Here is a 17,982-nt window from a genome sequence, read left to right on the forward strand (position 1 = left end):
ATAAAGATTGTTTAATGTTTAATGTCATTTCCTGTACACAAGTTTAAGGAGGACAAAATAATTGTTACTCTGAATCCGATGCAGCACAAAGAAAAACACACACACGACAAAGAACACAATAATAATAATAATAATAATAATAATAATAATAATGAAATGCAATAAATATAAATACATAAGATAGCTTACATACATAAATTTATTGTATGTCCTTAAAATGAGACTAGGCTGTACATAAGCTGACTGATGGGAAATAATAAAGTATTGGTGGGGTGGTTAATGGGTGGAGGTGTTGATCAGCCTTACTGCTTGGGGGAAGTAATTGTTTTTGAGTCTTATGGTCCTGGTGTGAATGTCACATGTTCTCCTCCCTTCTGATGGGACTGAAACAGAAAGTCCCCATTCAGGGTGTGTAGGATCCTTCAAAGTTGTCTGCCCTTTTCTGGTGCCTTTCTATATATACGTCCTTGACGGCAGGTAGGCTGGTGCCATTGATGCATTGGGCAGTTTTGGCCACCTGTTGTAGAGACTTCCTGCAGTGCAGTTTCCGTACCAAGCAGTGCTGCAGCATGTCAAGATGCTCCCTACTGTGCGTCTGTAGAATGACGTGAGTACAGATGCGCAAAGTCCAGCTCTCTTCAGCGTCCTCAGAAAGTGGTGGCGTTGGTAAGCTTTCTTAGCTGTGAAGAAGGTGTTCTGAGACCATGAGAGGTTTTGTGAGATGTTGCACTCCCCGGAGATTGAAACCACTTGCAGTTTCCACTGCTGTGCCAAGATGTAAAGGGGTTGTGAATGATGTGATTTCTCCTGAAGTCTATAACCATCTCCTTTGTCTTGCTGACATTAAGGAAGAGGTTATTTGCCTGGCACCAGGCTCTGAGCTCTTCCACCTCCTCTCTGCAGGCTGTCTCATCGTTGTTGGTGATGGGCCCTGGTTGTGTCGTCGGCAAACTTGACAAAGTGATGGCTTGAGTGTTTGTCCGTGAGCAGAGTGTACAGCAGTGGGCTCAGCACGCAGCGTTGGGGAGCACCCGTGTTGAGAATGATGGGGGGGAGAAATTATAGTGCATCCTGACTGAGTGAGATCTGTTCATTAGAAAGGGCTACATGTTGGTGTACTTTGACCAAGGAGTAAGAATTTGTTTACCAAAGTCTGTGGGACAATAGTGTCGAATGCCAAACTGAAGCCCAGAAACTGCGTTCTGACATAAGTGTCTTTGTTTTCTAGGTGGCAGGGCCAGGTGTGATTCTGTCGGTAATCATACTGGTGATTGTCCAACCTGGCAGCAATGGAGTTTTTGATATGTGTCATTATCAGGGATTCAAAGCACTTCATGATGATTGGCATCAATGCCACTGGGCCGTAGTCATTTAGTTGTGAATGTATGGAATTCTTTGGTACCGGAATGACGGTGGCTGATTTGAAACATGAGGGGATGGCAGCTTGGATGAATGAAGCATTGAAGATGACCATGAAGATGCCAGGGAGTTGGTGTGCATGCTCCCTGAGTACTCAGCCTGGAATATGGTCTGGCCCGGCCTTCTTGGTGGGGGGGGGGGGGTGGTTGCTGACTCTCTGCAGAGTCCTCCTCATGTCTCTTGGTGTTACAGGCAGTGGCTGCTCATTTGGGAAGGGGGTGGTTTTTGTGTCCAGTGTTGTGTTGCATGCCTTGAAGTCCACATGGAAGTTGTTTAGAGCATCGGGGAGGGAGGCATCACTGGTACAGTCAATGATGTTTTGCCTTATATTGTCAGTAGTGCTCTTGATGCCCAGCCACATACGCTGGGGACCATTATCAGACAGGAGTTCCTGAACCTTTTGTGCAGAGGCAGTCTTTGCCTTCTTGATGTCTACGATGGGGTGTTCTATCACTGGTCTTGAAGGCAATGTCCTGGTCTTTTAGTAGAGAACATACCTCTGCATTCAGCCAGGGCTTCCGGTTGGGCTGTGAGATGACTGCTCTCGATGTAGCTGATGACAGATGAGGAATATTCCTCGAGGTCTGCATCTGCTCCATTAGCGGCGACCTCCTTGAACATCTACCAGATGGTCCATTCAAAACAGTCCTGAAGCATGGAGTTTGCCTCGTTAGGCCATACAGTGATGGTCGTATAGACTGGTTTCTCCATTTTCAGCAGCAGTCGGTATGCTGGGATTAACTTTATGTAGCTGTGGTCAGAGTGGCCAAGATGAAGGGCATGGGATGGCTTTGTAAGTACTGCATCGTGTAATCATGGAACAGCTTGTTTGTTCCCCTAGAGGCCTTGGTGCCATGTTGGAGGATTTGGGTAAAATGTCCTGCAGGTTAACATGACTGAAGTCTCCCACAATTATGAACAGACTGTCCAGGTGCTTGTTTTGTAGAGAGCTGATGATACTGTAAAGTTCTCCCAGTGTGGGCCCCAAGCCCCTACATAATGACATTAAGCAACTGTGCAAGGATGCTGCCAGAGAGACAAAAGCCCAGTTGGATACTGTACTGTATAATGATCCTGATGTCTGGTCCAAATGATGCTGAGGACTTGCTGAATTTGGACATTGATGACCTATCTGTTTATTCCTTGAGCTAATGGAATGGAACTTTCCTTGGTCGTAAGAGGACAGGTGATACGCATGATATGCTTGAGCAGACAAGAAAACATGTCGTTGAGAGTTGTATAATACATTTTGCTTTTATGAGGTATCAATTCACTAAAATCATTGCAATTCCTTAAGGCATCGAAGCAGACTTAAGATAATTTGGGTCACTGAGTCGTGTAGCAATTAAAATATATGCATCACATAATTGAATTTCCAAACCCAATACTCTCATAGCTAATGTAATATCTATTCATCCACTTCATTTTAAATCCCATGGATAACAATTTTGCAAACAACTACTACCTGGTACTTCACAATAATTTGGAACTGCACATAACATAACATTAATCATATTATATTAATTTATGTTAAATGCTACTTAAACAAATTGTGTTTTAGTAATTGATTTTTATAATTTCTTGCTAGCTGCCTTTTAATATCCATTTAAACAAAAATTATTTCATGTTTCTGAATGTTTGCCCAAACCAACCGATAGGCCTATAAATGGCAGGTGATCTCACTCTGCTTTTTGAACAAGGGTTAACAATGGTCAGAACCTCTGCAGTTTCTTGATTTGGTTAACTGCTTTACTTAGAGCACTGCTAACCTTTTCATCCTCTTCATCTATTTAAATCCAATGCTATTTCTCTGCTAGCTTCTCCTTTAATCTGTCATTCACTTTCTCCTTTTTGCTGAATACAAATTCAAAGTACATATTTACTATGGCAGCCATATCAGGTGAAGATCACCTTTTCAGACACCAGAATTTTTCACTGTTTTTAATATTTATGAAAGACTTTGCATTCCTTAATATTCCATCCACAAATCTATCCTTTAAGCTCTAAGTTCTTTTGCGATGTAGAGCCAGTTCTCTGCAATATGTATTAATGCTGTACTTTTTAAATCTTCATACAGGAAAATAACAAAATATCATATAATAAGTACTAACTTGCATTATCATTCATTCACTTCCTCCAAAGTGGAAGATAAACTAAACCCAATGGCAGAAAAGAAGTTCATGGGAGGAAAGCAGTAGCCATAATGCTAATGCAGTGCCAGAGATCCACTGCTGTCTGTAAGGAGTTTATACTTTCTCCCTGTGACCACATGGCTTTCTTCGGGGTTCTCTGGTCTTCTCCCACATTCTAAAGGTATTCAGGTTAGTTAATTAGTTGGTAACACGGGTGTAACTGGGTGAGGTGATCTCGTTGAGCCGGAAGGGTCAATAGCTGTGTTGTATCTCTAAGTAGAAATGAATGAACAAATACAATGCTGTATGGCTGACTCGAAAGCAGCAGCATTTGCTGAAATAAAATTTTTTTCCAGTGAAGCAATGAGACAACAAAAGCCCCAGACCACGCTGTGGAAGCATGAACATGCTCATAATACATAAAGAAGTCAAGAAAATAGAAATATAAAGCAGTAAAAATTTAAGTGACTTCTAAAATACAAGCTGTATTTTAGAAACTTTTAAGAAATAAACAAACCTGGACCAATGTCATTAAAATTCTCGTAATATTTTTCCTTTGAATTCTCGAGCTGAGGATGAGCCAGCAGGTTTGCAAGTAGATGGTGGGTGTAACATGAATGTAAAGAAGGACAAGCCAATGATTGAGTACAAATGCAGACAGAGCAAAGAAATTGTACCACAGAGGCAAAATTCAAAAGGGCGAAGAATGCAGGACTTGAAGGTGCTGTATTTAAATGCATGTAGCATTTGGAATAAGGTGGATGAATTCATGGCACAATTAGAGATTGGTTGGTATGACGTTGTGGGCATCACAGAGTCGTGGCTGAAAGAAGACCATAGTTGGCAGCTTAACATCAAGGATATACTTTGTATCAAAAGGACAGGCAGGAAGGCAGAGGCAGTGGTGTGGCTCTGTTGGTAAGAGCTGGAATTACATCTTTAGAAAGAGGAGACATAGGGTCAGAGAATGATGAATCTATGTGGGTGGAGTTAAGAAATTGCAAGGGTGAAAAAACCACTATGGGAATCATATATAGGCCTCCAAATAGCAGACAAGATGTGGGGTTGAGATTGCAAAGGGAGCTGGAAAAGGCATGTAATAGGGGTAATGACACAACTGTAATGGGAACATCAGTATGTAAGGGGATTGGGAAAATCAGTGTGGTGTCAAATCGCAACACAGGGAAGTTGTTAAATGCCTATGAGATGGCTGGTTAAAGCAGCTTGTGCTTGAGCCTACTTGAGGAAAGGCTATTGGGTGTGGTGTAATAACCCAGATCTTATTAGGGAGCTTAACATAACAGAACCCTTAGGAGGCAGTGATCATTATATGATAGAATTCATCCTGCAGTTGAGAGGGAGAAGCACAACTCACACGTATCAGTATCGCAAAGGAATAAAGGGAATTACAGAGGCACAAGAGAGGATGTCCTGATGGATTGGAGGAGGATATTGGTGGAGATGATGGCAGAGCAGAGGTGGCTGAAGTTTCTGAGAATTGTTCACAAGGCACAGGATAGATATGTCCCGCAGAGGAAGAAGTTCTCAAATGGCAGGGGTAGGCGACCGTGGCTGACAAAGGAAGTTAAGGACTGCATGAAAACCAAGGAAAGGGCATGTAAGGTAGCAAAGGTGAGTGGGAAGTTGGATGATTGGGAAGCTTTTAAAATCCAACAAAAGGCAACTAAAGAAGTTATAAGAAGGGAAAAGATGAAATATGAGGGCAGGTAAGCCAATAATATAAAGCAGGATACCAAATGTTTTTTTGTCATATAAAGAGTAAAAAGGAGGTGCGAGTTGATATTGGACCACTGGAAAATGATGCTGGTGAGGTAGTAATGGAGAACAAAGTAATGGCAGATGGACTTAATGGGTACTTTGTATCTGTCTTCACTGTGGAAGACACTAGCAGTGTGCCAGAGGTCTGTGAGTGTCAGGGAGCAGGAGTGAGTGCCTATTACAAAGGAAAAAGTGCTCGGCAAACTTAAAGGTCTTCAGGTGGATAAGGCACCTGGACCAGATAGACTACATCCCAGAGTCCCGCAAGAGGTCGCTGAAGAGATAACGGATGCATTGGTCATTATCTTTCAAGAATCACTTGATTCTGGCATGGTCCCAGAGGACTGGAAAATTGCAAATGTCACCCCACTCTTTAAGAAGGGGGAAGGGCAAAAGAAAAGAAATAATAGGCCAGTTAGTCTAACCTCAGTGGTTGGGAAAGTGTTGGAGTCTATTATTAAGGACGAGGTTTCGAGGTTCTTGGAGATTAATGATAAAATAAGTCAAACTCAGTATGACTTCTGTAAAGGGAAATCTTGCCTGACAAATCCGTTGGAATTATTCAAGGAAGCAAGGTGAACAAAGGAGAGGCAGTGGATGTCATTTATTTGGATTTTCAGAAGGCATTTGATAAGGTGCCACACACAAGGCTGCTTAACAAGATGAAATCCTATGGTGTTACTGGAAAGGTATTGGCATGGATAGCAGAATGTCAGACAGGCAGGAGGCAGCGAGTGGGAATGAAAGGGGCCTTTTCTGGTTGGCTGCCGGTGACCAGTGATGTTTCTCATGGGTCAGTATTGGGACTGCTGCTTTTCACATTGTTTGTCAATGACTTAAACAATGGAATTGATGGCCTTGTGGCAAAGTTTGTGGATGATATGAAGATAGGTGGAGGAGTGGGTAGTGCTGAGGAAGCAGTGCAATTGCAGCAGGACTTAGACACATTGGAAGAATGGGCAAATACGTGGCAGATAGAATGCAATGTTGGGAAAGGTACGATAATGAATTTTGGTGAAAGGAACAATAGTGTGAACTATTACCTAAATGGGGAGAAGGTTCAAACATCAGAGGTGCAGACAGACTGAGGACTCCCAGAAGATCAATTTACAGGTTGAGTCTATGGTTAAGAAGGCAAATGCAATGTTGGCATTTATTTCAAGGGGAATAGAATATGAAAGCAAAGAGATAATGCTGAACCTTTATAAAACACTAGTCAGGCTGCACTTGGAGTATTATAAACAGTTTTGGGCCCCTATCTCAGAAAGGATGTGTTGTCGTTGGAAAGGGTCCAGAAGAGGTTCACAAGGATGATTCCAGGAATGAAGGAGTTAACATATGAGGTGCGTTTGGCAACTTTGGGCCTGTACTCACTGGAATTTAGAAAAATGCGGGGGTGTCTCATTGAAACCTACTGAACGTTGAAAGGACTAGATGGGTGGATGTGGACAGGATGTTTCATATGGTGAGGGGGTGTCCAGAACTAGTGGGCACAGCCTCAAAATTGAGGGGCGACTCTTTAGTACAGAGGGAAGGAGTAATTTTTTTTAGCCAGAGAGTAGTGAATCTGCCACAGACTGCGTTGGAGGCCAAGTCCGTGCATATATTTAAGGCAGAAGTTGATTGTTTCCTGATTGGTCAAGGCATCAAAGGATATGGCGAGCAGGCAGGTGTATGGGTTTGAGTGGTATCCGGGATCAGCCATGATGGAATGGTGGAGAAGATTTGATGGGCTGAATGGCCTAATTCTGCTCCTATATCTTATGGTCTACTGTTTAAAACTGGTGGCCTAGGAGTGGCCAGGTTTCTGTTGCTGGTGTTGTCCAAGTGGGCCACTGAAGGTCAGGCAGCTAGGAGGTTTCTACTGGCATTTAATTAGCATTTGGCTGTCATTTGCAACATTTCTGATTTTTACCATACTTCATGTATATGACACAAGCAGAAACTAATCATAACCTTCTACCAGGGTTGATTTTACTCTGTGGTAAATGATGCTTAAGAAACTACACTTAGTTGTGATGCAGACAGAGAATTGGCTTTCAGTCCCTGACGTAGATAACACAAAGGCCTCGACCAGATAGCAGAAAAAATGTGCTTACATCGCTTTTTCCTTTGCCTGCATGGTTACACTAGATGGAAGATGATATACAATGCAACACACACAAATAAGAAGTGTAAAAACTGAAGGCCTATGTCGCATTGATGGAAATATTCTGAAATACTATTTAGATAAATGAGAAAACTTATTACAATAAGCATAATTTTATAAGGTAGATGTGGAAACCTGAGATATTTAGCAGTGCCTTTTGCACTCTCATGTTTATTTTGTATTCCTACTGTACACAGTGTTCATAATGTGCAACTGAGATAGGTTTTTCTTGTCACTAAAGGAACTCCACTGATCTAGTAGCCTACGCTTTGCTTCCTGTTCTGTTCATTTAGAAAGCACGTACAGTATACCATAGCTTTGCTATTTTTCTTTTGTTCCCTCAAACAGCTCTTGAAACACACAACAAAACATTGTCAACAGGGAACAGGCCAGATCCATTCACTCACTGACCCTATTGCACCTCATATAACTGATTTTTCCCAGTGCTCCAGTCCTCATCTCTTCTCCGCCAGCTCCCCGTAATCATTCAAAGTTTAATCATTTCCAACTCTGTCACCCTCCAGAGTCGATTTCAGAGATTCACCAGACTACAAATTCCTGTGTAATTCTGTTTTAAATAATTGCTGCCTAATTCAGTAATTATTTAAACTTATTAGTGAACATCATACTTGTAAACTGATGTGTATTTCACTGAAGAGTTAATGATGAAGGTAATTTTTTGTCACAGCAGCTTGCACAAAAAATTAGTGAGCTTACAAATGTAACACTTACCCAACAGGCTGGTATATGTCTAGGGGAAAAGGAGATCCAGCCACTCACCAACCCTACCTCAGTATATATGAAGGAAAAGAAAATAAAGTAAAAGGCACCAACTTATCAAAGTTCAGTCAGTTTAGTGCACATCGTTGGAGCTCAACCATCGAACCATTCGACCCCTCATCGCTTGCCTCCGACCTCCACGTCCTCGCACCTGGGACCACCCCTGGTGGTCGACCGAGCAGTGCAGCGCACGTCCACCTTCCTCGATGTCTCCTTCCCGCCTCCCCTGAGAAGACCGCGAAACCCCCAAGCTCCCAGCCTCACAAGACAAAATAACATTCCCCATTGGTTAACAAATGAATACAATCCCCATATCAGCAAGTCCAAAGCTAAACAACTGCGAGAGAAAACACTTATCAAACATAAAAGCATTCCTACTCTAGCAAACCAAAGAAGCCATTTTGATTAACATACACAGTACATTGTACATTCTCCCCCCACCAGCAAATGTCATGCCCTCATGACATTACCAGAGTTCCCCAAGGCTTCTTGCAAAACACAAAACCCAACCCAAGTGCAGAAAGCAGCGACATAACTACTCAGAACAGTAGAAATCACCCTCGGTTCTCCTGACACCACATATGTCAACCGCTCCAGCCTTCCTCTTCCCTCGGCCTTCACGGTGATAGCAAACTGACACATAGCCTTCACTCCAGGGGCAGGGACACTCTCCCACTCCTGGTCCTTCTCCTGTTCCCCCGGCTCCCGACGAGACAAAGCATCCGCATCGACATTCTTGCTTCCTGAGCGGTACCTCAGGCTGAAATCATATACCGACAAGGCCGCCAGCCACCGATGTCCTGTGGCATCCAGCTTAGCCGAAGTCAAAATATAAGTGAGAGGATTGTTATCCGTTCTCACCTCAAACTTGGCTCCGTACAGGTAATCGCTCAACTTGTCCACCACCGCCCACTTCAGCGCCAGGAACTCCAACGTGAGTGGGATAGTTTCTCTCAGATGGCGATAAGCTTTGGCTGACAAAGGCTACCGGTCTCAATGCTTTGCCATGCCCCTGGTACAGAACAGCCCCTAGACCCTCTCGGCTGGCATCCGTGTGCAGCACGTATGGCTTCTGGGGATTGGCAAAAGCCAACACTGGGGCCTGGGTCAGTCGAAGCTTAGCGAGTGTAATGATCGGTGATGACTAAGACTCGCGGTGTTGCTGGTATCAGGCTCAATCGACAGGAAATCCATACATACCAGGTCCAGAGGTCCCGCACTCTGCAAGTGCGACAGTGGAGCCGTCGACGCGGGCAGGGTCTTCCTCCGGATGCAACGACTGCATCCCCTACAGTATTCTTCGACCTCCCCCCTCATCCGGGGCCAGTAGAACCATTTTGATTAACATTCACAGGACATTGTACACAACTGTGCTTTGTTGCATTTGACTATTAAGCCTCACGTATTGTTTGCATCAATAATTAAAATGACATGTAAGATTATTCAACATAGGTATCAAACAATTGCTAGAGATGGAGTTGAAAGTTCAAATGGTTTTGGACGCAGAAGTGTTTGGACCGCAGGGTTGTGGAGGAGGGGGTTCTGGCACAGTGCAATCTCTGCCTCGTACAGAGAGAGAAGTAATTTACCAATGGGGAACCGGTTAGAAGTGACCCTGCTCCTGTCATTGAACCAGCATAGAGAAGTTTTGCAGCAGCATTAACTGCACTAAAACCACTTTTTCCCCCTCAAGACAGGAAGAAGAGAAAAAGTAAAGTTAATCATTATTAAAAAAAAGAGTATAAAAGAAATAGATTTACATGGAACAAGGCTGGATCCATCTGAACCTCTTTTCACATATATAGTATAGCCTATGATAAATCCTTGCTGTTGTTCGAGCGGAATCTCCTCCCACTTTATTTGAACTTGCGGTCCATCCAATTTCATCAATGAAACATTTGGTCCCGTTGTAGGTTCTGAAACAAGAAAGACATAACATTGAAAAGGAGATGCAGGAAGCTCTCGTCTTTACTTTTTTGAAGTTGAAATACAGATAAACACATAAAAAAAACACAAAATGCTGGCAGAGCTCAGCAGGCCAGACAGTATCTATGGGAGGAGGTAGTGACGACGTTTCGGGCCGAAACCCTTCATCAGGAGGGTGCTATACGTGCTTTCACCCTCCTGATGAAGGGTTTTAGCCTGAAACATTGTCACTACCTTCTCCCATAGATGCTGTCTGGCCTGCTGAGTTCTGCCAGCATTTTGTGTTTTTATTTATTTCCAGCATCTGCAGATTCACTCGTGTGCCTTTAAACACATAAAAAGCTCACTTGCAGGCAAAAGCTGAATTTTTCTGATTTTGGCAACTATCAGGGCTGCATAGCTGCACCATGGAGTAGATAGGGTGATCTTTCCCAATTTTTGAGCCAATCCTCCTCCTGTTAGGCTCCATCGGGCTCTTGAACCACAGGGGATAACTTCACTGACCCCTACTGAACTGTTGCCACAACCTATGGACTCACTTTCATGGAATCTCACCTCATGCCCTCGATGTTCATTGCTTACTTATTTATCTATCTATCTATCTTTTGTATTTTCAGTTTGTTGTCTTTTGCATGTTGATTGTTTGTCCATCTTGTTGATGCAGTCTTTCTTTGATTCTATTGTGTTTCTTGGATTTACTGTGTATGCCTGCAAGAAAATGAATCTCAGGGTTGTATATGGTGACATTTATGTTCTTTGATAATAAACCTGCTTTGAACTTTATTCATTGGAAGAACTCTCTATGCATGCAAAATACCTTTAGACTTTCACATCTTCAAATTGCTAGGCAAGAAAATAGCTTGATGGGCTAGTTATATTTTCACCCATGAAAACCACTGCCCAATACTCAATGGAGTGTCAGTGGAGTACTCAATACTTATCAGGAGGCAGTAGCGATAAGCTGGGTAGGCTATGATGAGATGCAATAAAGTTAGGACATGTAGAGCACTTTGTGGGGGAGGGCGATTTGGGGGGCTGATGATCATGGTGCTGCTTTTTGTGCGGGGGGTGATTTGAACTTACTTCCATGGCTTTCTGAGTTTCATGGCTAGCTGGAGAAGAATTGTATATTGCATACCTACTTTGATAATAAATGAAACTTTAAACCTTTGAACCTTCAATAAATTAGTGTTTTCCTGACAGCTGGAGGCATTCCTGCTTTACATTGTCCACAAACAGTGCCAAAAAGCACTTGCTGGTTCCAGCTGCTTCCATACTCCTTCATCAGTTAAGGATTCCTAAGCCCTGGGAATGTCAAATGGGAGGCACAAGATATATACATCCCAAAGAGGAAAAAGTATTCTAAAGGAAAGATGACACAACTGTGACTAACAAGAGAAGTCGAAGCCAACAAAAAAGCCAAAGAGGGCATATGCATATAATAGAGCATGTTAGTGGGAAGTTAGAGGATTGGGAAGCTTTTAAATAACAGAAGGCAACTAAAAAAATTGTTAAGGAAAAGATGGCATACATAAGTAAGCTAGCCAATAATATTAAAGAGGATACCAAAAGTTTCTTTAGATATATAATGTGTAAAAGAGAGGTAAGAGTGGATATTGGACCACTAGAAAATGCTGCTGGACAGGTAGTAATGGAGGACAACTGAATGGCAAATGAACTGAATAAGTATGTTGCATCACTTTTCACTGTGGAAATCACTAGTAGTATGGTGGAAGTTCCAGGTGTTAGGGGACATGAAGTATGTCAAGTTTCCATAACTAGACAGGAGGTTCTTGGGAAACTGAAAGGTCTGAAGGTAGCTAAGTCACCTGAACCAGATGGCGTACACCTCCGGGCTCTGAAAGAGGTGGCTGAAGAGATCTTGGAGGCACTAGCGATGATCTTTCAAGAATCTCTAGATTCTGGAAAGTTCCGCAAAACTGGAAAATTGTAAATGTCACTCCACTCTTCAAGAAGGGGGAGACGAAGAAGAAAGGAATCTATAGTTAGTCTGATACTGGTGGTTGGGAAAATGTTGGAGTCGATTATTAAGGATGAGATCTCAGGGTACTTGGAGGCATATGATAAAATAGGACATAGCATGATTTCCTCAAGGACAAATCTTGCCCGACAGATCTGTTGGAATTCTTTGAAGAATTAACAAGCAGGATAGACAAAGGAGAATCGATTTAAATTGTATACTTGGATTTTCAGAATGCCTTTGACAAGGTGCCACACGAGGCTGCTTAACAAGCTTTGAGCTTATGGTACTACAGGAAAGATTCTAGCATGGATAAAACAGTGGTTGATTGGCAGGAGGCAAAGAGTGGGAATAAAGGGAGCTTTTCCTGACTGGCTGCCAGTGACTAGTGGTGTTCCACAGGGGTCTATGTTGGGACCAATTTCTTTTTACATTATGTGTCAATGATTTGGATGATGGAATTGATGGCTTTGTTGCAAAGTTTACAGATGATATGAGAGAGTGGAGGGGCAGGTAGTTTTGAGGAAGTAGAGAGGCTACAGAAGGACCTAGACAGACTAGGAGAATGGGCGAAGAAATGGAAAATGGAATACAATATCGGGAAGTGTCCAGACATGCACTTTGGTAGAAGAAACAAAAGGATTGACTCTTCTAAATGGAGAGAAAATACTAAAGTCTGAGGTGCAAAAGGTCTTGGGAGTTCTTGTGCAGGTTCTCTAAAGGTTATTTTGTAGGTTGAACCTGTGGTGAGGAAGGCAAAAGCAAATTTAGTATTCATTTCAAGGGGACTAGAATATAAAAGCAAGGATGTACTGCTGAGACTTTATAAAGCACTGGTGAGGCCTCACTTGGAGTATTGAGAGCAGGTTTGGGCCCCTTATCTTAGAAAGGATGTGCTGAAACTGGAGAGGGTTCAAAGGAAGTTCACAAAAATTAATCCAGGATTGAATGGCTTGTCATATGAAAAGCGCTTGATGGCTCTGGGCCTCTGTTCACTAGAATTCAGAAAAGTGAGGGGTGACTTAATTGAAACTTATTGAATGGTGAAATACATAGATAGAGTGGATATGGAGAGGATATTTCCCATGGTGGGATAATCTATGACCAGAGGACACAGCCTCAGAATAGAGGCACGTCCTTTGAGAATGGAGATGAGAAGGAATTTCTTTAGCTGGACTGGTAAATCTGTGGAATTCTTTGCCACAGGCAGCTATGGAGGCCAAGTTTTTATGTATATTTAAGGCAGAGGTTGATTAGATTCTTGGTTGGTCAGGGCCTGAAGGGTTATGGGGAGAAGGCAGGAGAATGGGGCTGAGAGGAAAATTGAATCAGCCAATTGCATCAGCAGATGCGATGGACCAAATTACCTAATTCTGCTCCTATATCTTAAGGTCTTATGGGAGACATTAAATTTAGATCACCACCAAAGTATTGGTACAGAGTTGCATTTGAACATTATGACTAAGGTCTTCTTAGATTAGTCCAGTTTCAAAGTTAAAACAGACCCAGGAAGATTTCATTAATTGTCGATTTAACCTGCTCCTGCTTGTTGTGTGAAAGACAAGGGTTCAAATTACCTCCTCTACAACACTATACCAAGGTACTAGAAAGTTTGTGAACCCTGTATAAGTTTCTCTATTTCTGTATAAATATGAACTAAAATGTGATCAGATCTTCACGCAAGTCCTAAAACTAGATTATGAGAACCCAATTAAATAAATAACATAAAAATATTATACATGTTCATGTATTTATTGAGAAAAATTATCCTATATAACATGTATTTGTTGGAAAAAGTATGTGAACCTTTGCTTTCAGTAACTGGTGTGACCCCCTTGGACAGCAATAACTTCAATCAGACATTTCTGGTAACTGTTGATCAATCCTGTACAGAGGCTTGGAGAATCTTTAGGCCATTCCTCCTTATAAAACTGCTTCAACTCTGGGATGTTGGTGGGTTTCCTTGCATGAACTGATTGATTCAGGTCCTTCTACAATATTTCTATAGGATTAAGGTTAGGACTTTGACTCAGGCATTCCAAAACACAAATTTTCTTCTTTTTAAATCATTCTGCTGTTGCTTTACTCTTGTCTTTTGGATCATTGTCTTGTTGCATTACAGATAATATGTAGGTGGAGGAGCAAGTAGTTTTGAGGACTCTAGTAAGTTCTATTAAGGTTCAGGTGATGGACAGCTACCCTGACATTCTCCAGTAACATGTCTTGATACAATTTTGAATTCATTGTTCCCTCAACGATTGCAAGCTGTCCAGGCCCTGAGGCAGCAAAGCAGCCCAACCCACGTTGCTCCTTCCACCTTGTTTCACAGTTGAGATGAGGTTTTGGTGTTGGTGTGCAGTTCCCTTTTTTCTCCAAAAATAGCTACATGCCTTTCTTCCAAAAAGTTAAACTTTTGTCTCATCTGTCCACAGAGCATTGTCCCAGAAGTGTTGTAGATGGTCTTTTGCAAAATCGAAATATGCAGCAATGTTTTTTTTTGGGGAGCAGTGGTGTCCTTCCATGAACACTATTCTTGTTCAGTGTTTTTCTTGAAGTGGATGCATGAACAGAGACTTTGGCAAGTTCCAGAGGTTTCTGCAGGTCTTTAGCTGTTACCCTTGGGTTCTTATTCTCCTCCTTCAGCATTGCACATTGTGCTCTTGGTGTGATCTTTGCAGGATGCCCATGCCTAGGGAGAGTAGCAACAGTACTGAGTTTTCTCCATTTGTAAACAATTTCTCTTACTGTGGACTGATGAACACTCAGGTCTTTAGAAATGCTTTTGAAGCCTTTTCCAGCTTCATGCATCTCTACAATTCTTTGTCTATGGTCCTCTGAAACTTGTTTTGATCGAGGCATAGTGCATATAAACAGATCTTTCTTGAGAAGAGAAGGCTCTGTCAGTAACCTGGTTGTGTGTGTCTTTTTTATAGGGCAGGACACCTCTACAATCCACACCTTCAATCTCATCTCATTGATTGGAACTCCTGACTCCAAATAGCTTTTGTAGAAGGCATTACCCCAGAGGTTCACATACTTTTTCCAACAAATACATGTAATACTAGATCATTTTTCTCAATAAATAAATACACATGAATAACATTTTTGTGTTAGTTATTTAATTGATTTCTCTTTATCTAGTTTTAGGAATTAAATGAAGATCTGACGACGTTTTGGGTCATATTTACGCAAAAATTCTACAGGGTTCACAACTTTCTAGCTCCACTGTACATGCCTAGCACTTGGAATCTGTTTCATATCTACAAGCATTCTTACTTTCCCTTTTTTTCAGTGTTTCCTTGGAGCTATAGCTTCTCTGCAGATTATATGAGTTACATTCCTATGTTTTGTTCAGCATCAATCAAGGTAAAAAAACCCTGACATGAATTTACAAATTCACTATAGATTGCTGATATTTATTCTGCTGCACACCTAAACAGGAGAACACACCTAAAAAATCACACAGGAGAATGTGGCCGTGTTGTGAAATACAGTGACTATAGTTAAACATGCTGCAGAAATGTCCTGTCCTGTTGTTCAAATTGGGACAGGGTTCCAGTAAATGAATGAAAAGACATTGAAGGGTGTTTACACAATGGCTTAGTTTGCAAGTGTTCTGTGTAGTTTGTAAATGAATCATCCAGAGATAGTTTCTCCATTTGAATCTAATCTGTACTAAGTTGTTTGATCAGAGCCAGCAACATTGCTGCTGGTTGCTGTCAGGCCCTTAAAGAAAAGTATCTGGAATCCTGGTTCTGACCAGTGACTTATGCAATGTGTGGGGACATTGCGTGAGGTTGATTGAACTGATTGTGACATTACATGACACAAGAGGGTGGTAGAAATAGAGCCAGTGATATGGGGTTCAATCCTAACCTTGGGTGCTGCTGCTGCTGAATTTTCACATTCTCCTTGCGACTATCCGGGTTTCCTCTTTGTGCTCTGGTTTCCTCCCACATCCCAAAGATGTGTGTATTGGTACATTAATTAGCAATTGTTAAATACTCCTAGTATGTGAGTACAGGAAGAGGAGGTGAAACATAAGGAAAAAGTTTAAAAAATTGGATTAATGTCATGTTAGTGTAAATGAATGGTTGATGATCAGTTTGGCTGGTGGGCAAAAGGGTTTATTTCCATACTGTGCACTTTTCTTTTTAAAATGTGTTATTTATGATGTGAAGACTGTACTGGACTCAAAGAGCAATGCCTAGCGCTCGGCTAGGAGGAGAAACTGGTCCTCAGCCGGGAAAAGGGGAAGCCTTGCGCTCGGCTGGGAGGAGAAACCGGATCTGAGCCGGGAGAAGGGGAAGCCTTGCGCTCGGCTGGGAGGAGAAACCGGATCTGAGCCGGGAGAAGGGGAAGCCTTGCGCTCGGCTGGGAGGAGAAACCGGTCCTCAGCCGGGAGAAGGGGAAGCCTTGCGCTCGGCTGGGAGGAGAAACCGGATCTGAGCCGGGAGAAGGGGAAGCCTTGCGCTCGGCTGGGAGGAGAAACCGGATCTGAGCCGGGAGAAGGGGAAGCCTTGCGCTCGGCTGGGAGGAGAAACCGGATCTGAGCCGGGAGAAGGGGAAGCCTTGCGCTCAGCTGGGAGGAGAAACCGGATCTGAGCCGGGAGAAGGGGAAGCCTTGTGCTCGGCTGGGAGGAGAAACCGGATCTGAGCCGGGAGAAGGGGAAGCCTTGCGCTCGGCTGGGAGGAGAAACTGGATCTGAGCCGGGAGAAGGGGAAGCCTTGTGCTCGGCTGGGAGGAGAAACCGGATCTGAGCCGGGAGAAGGGGAAACCAGCGCTCAGACCAGAGAAGGTGAAGCTGGCGGAAGGGCAGAGAAGATTTGGAGGAGGTGACCTGGGTGCAAACCTTGCTGCCCCTGTCACTCAACGGCGTTGGAGCTGGTGTGCGAAAGCAGAGTGCAGTGTGACCATGAATGAATGTCCAAATTTCCCTTGAGATCACAGGACCCTGTTGGACATTGATAATGTGAGATGCCGCAGGCCTGGTTCCCTTGAGGCAGCAGCGTAGCCTAGGCTGTAGCGATGACAAGGCCTCAAGCAGGCTTGCCTGCTGCTGCTGCTGTCCAGATGAGATGACGTTGTATGAAGCGTAGTTTGCATTGTGCTCGGTTGGAGCTGGCCTCGTCCATCTGTGCTGCCCTCCAGTGTTTGACCGGTGGAAGGACAGGCTGGATTGCCGGGGCTGTGCAACAATTTGCATGTCGCTCAGGGCCCTACTCTCACTATTTTGAACGTATGCTAAGTGCCTGGGCCCCTGTCTCGTTTGATTGTATCCATGTACTCTCTGAATGATAATTAAGCTTGATTTGATTTGATTTTTTTTGTATATTTAAAAGATCTCTCGGACAAGGGAATAAAGTCTGACAATCAGTCACTCTTACTTGCTAGAGAGGAAATTAAAGATATATGAAAAAAATAGAAAAAAAAGAATATTATGCCAATCACTTACTTCCTTCTACTGAATATCCCTGCACTAAGCTAGATCTTCCTCGTCCATTCCGGTAGACTGCAGTGACAGAAATATTGTAGCGTTTTCTTGGCATAATGCCTCCTAAATAACGAAGATAAATTGCTATATTAAACAAAACTGCTTTGTGACAAACAGAACCCAAAGAATATAAAATAAGCACTCTGTACAAATCCACACATATATAATCTACCTTATTATGACCTCTACTACCATGGGGAGTCTGATACCTATTGTCCTCTTTCATGATTTTATTCTATGTCAATGATATTTCTGTGATAGCAATAGCACATTTGGTAAAAGTCTACCATGGAGACAAGACCAATCCTTGAAATCTACATC

General features: G+C 42.8%; 1 protein-coding gene across 1 annotated transcript in view; it reads right to left on the reverse strand.

Annotated features, from left to right (window-relative positions):
* Nucleotides 1–17,982, reverse strand: part of LOC140736584 (interleukin-12 receptor subunit beta-2-like) — a 90,393-nt gene that overhangs the window by 27,874 nt on the left and 44,537 nt on the right. The window contains exons 9-10 of the mRNA XM_073062403.1: nt 17,623–17,724; nt 10,020–10,175 (exon numbers count right to left, since the gene is read on the reverse strand). Of these exons, the coding sequence (XP_072918504.1) occupies nt 10,020–10,175; nt 17,623–17,724 (258 nt within the window). The remainder of the gene's footprint in view (nt 1–10,019; nt 10,176–17,622; nt 17,725–17,982) is intronic.

The sequence above is a fragment of the Hemitrygon akajei genome, chromosome 12 (assembly GCF_048418815.1).
Source record: "Hemitrygon akajei chromosome 12, sHemAka1.3, whole genome shotgun sequence".
Taxonomy (NCBI): Eukaryota; Metazoa; Chordata; class Chondrichthyes; order Myliobatiformes; family Dasyatidae; genus Hemitrygon; species Hemitrygon akajei.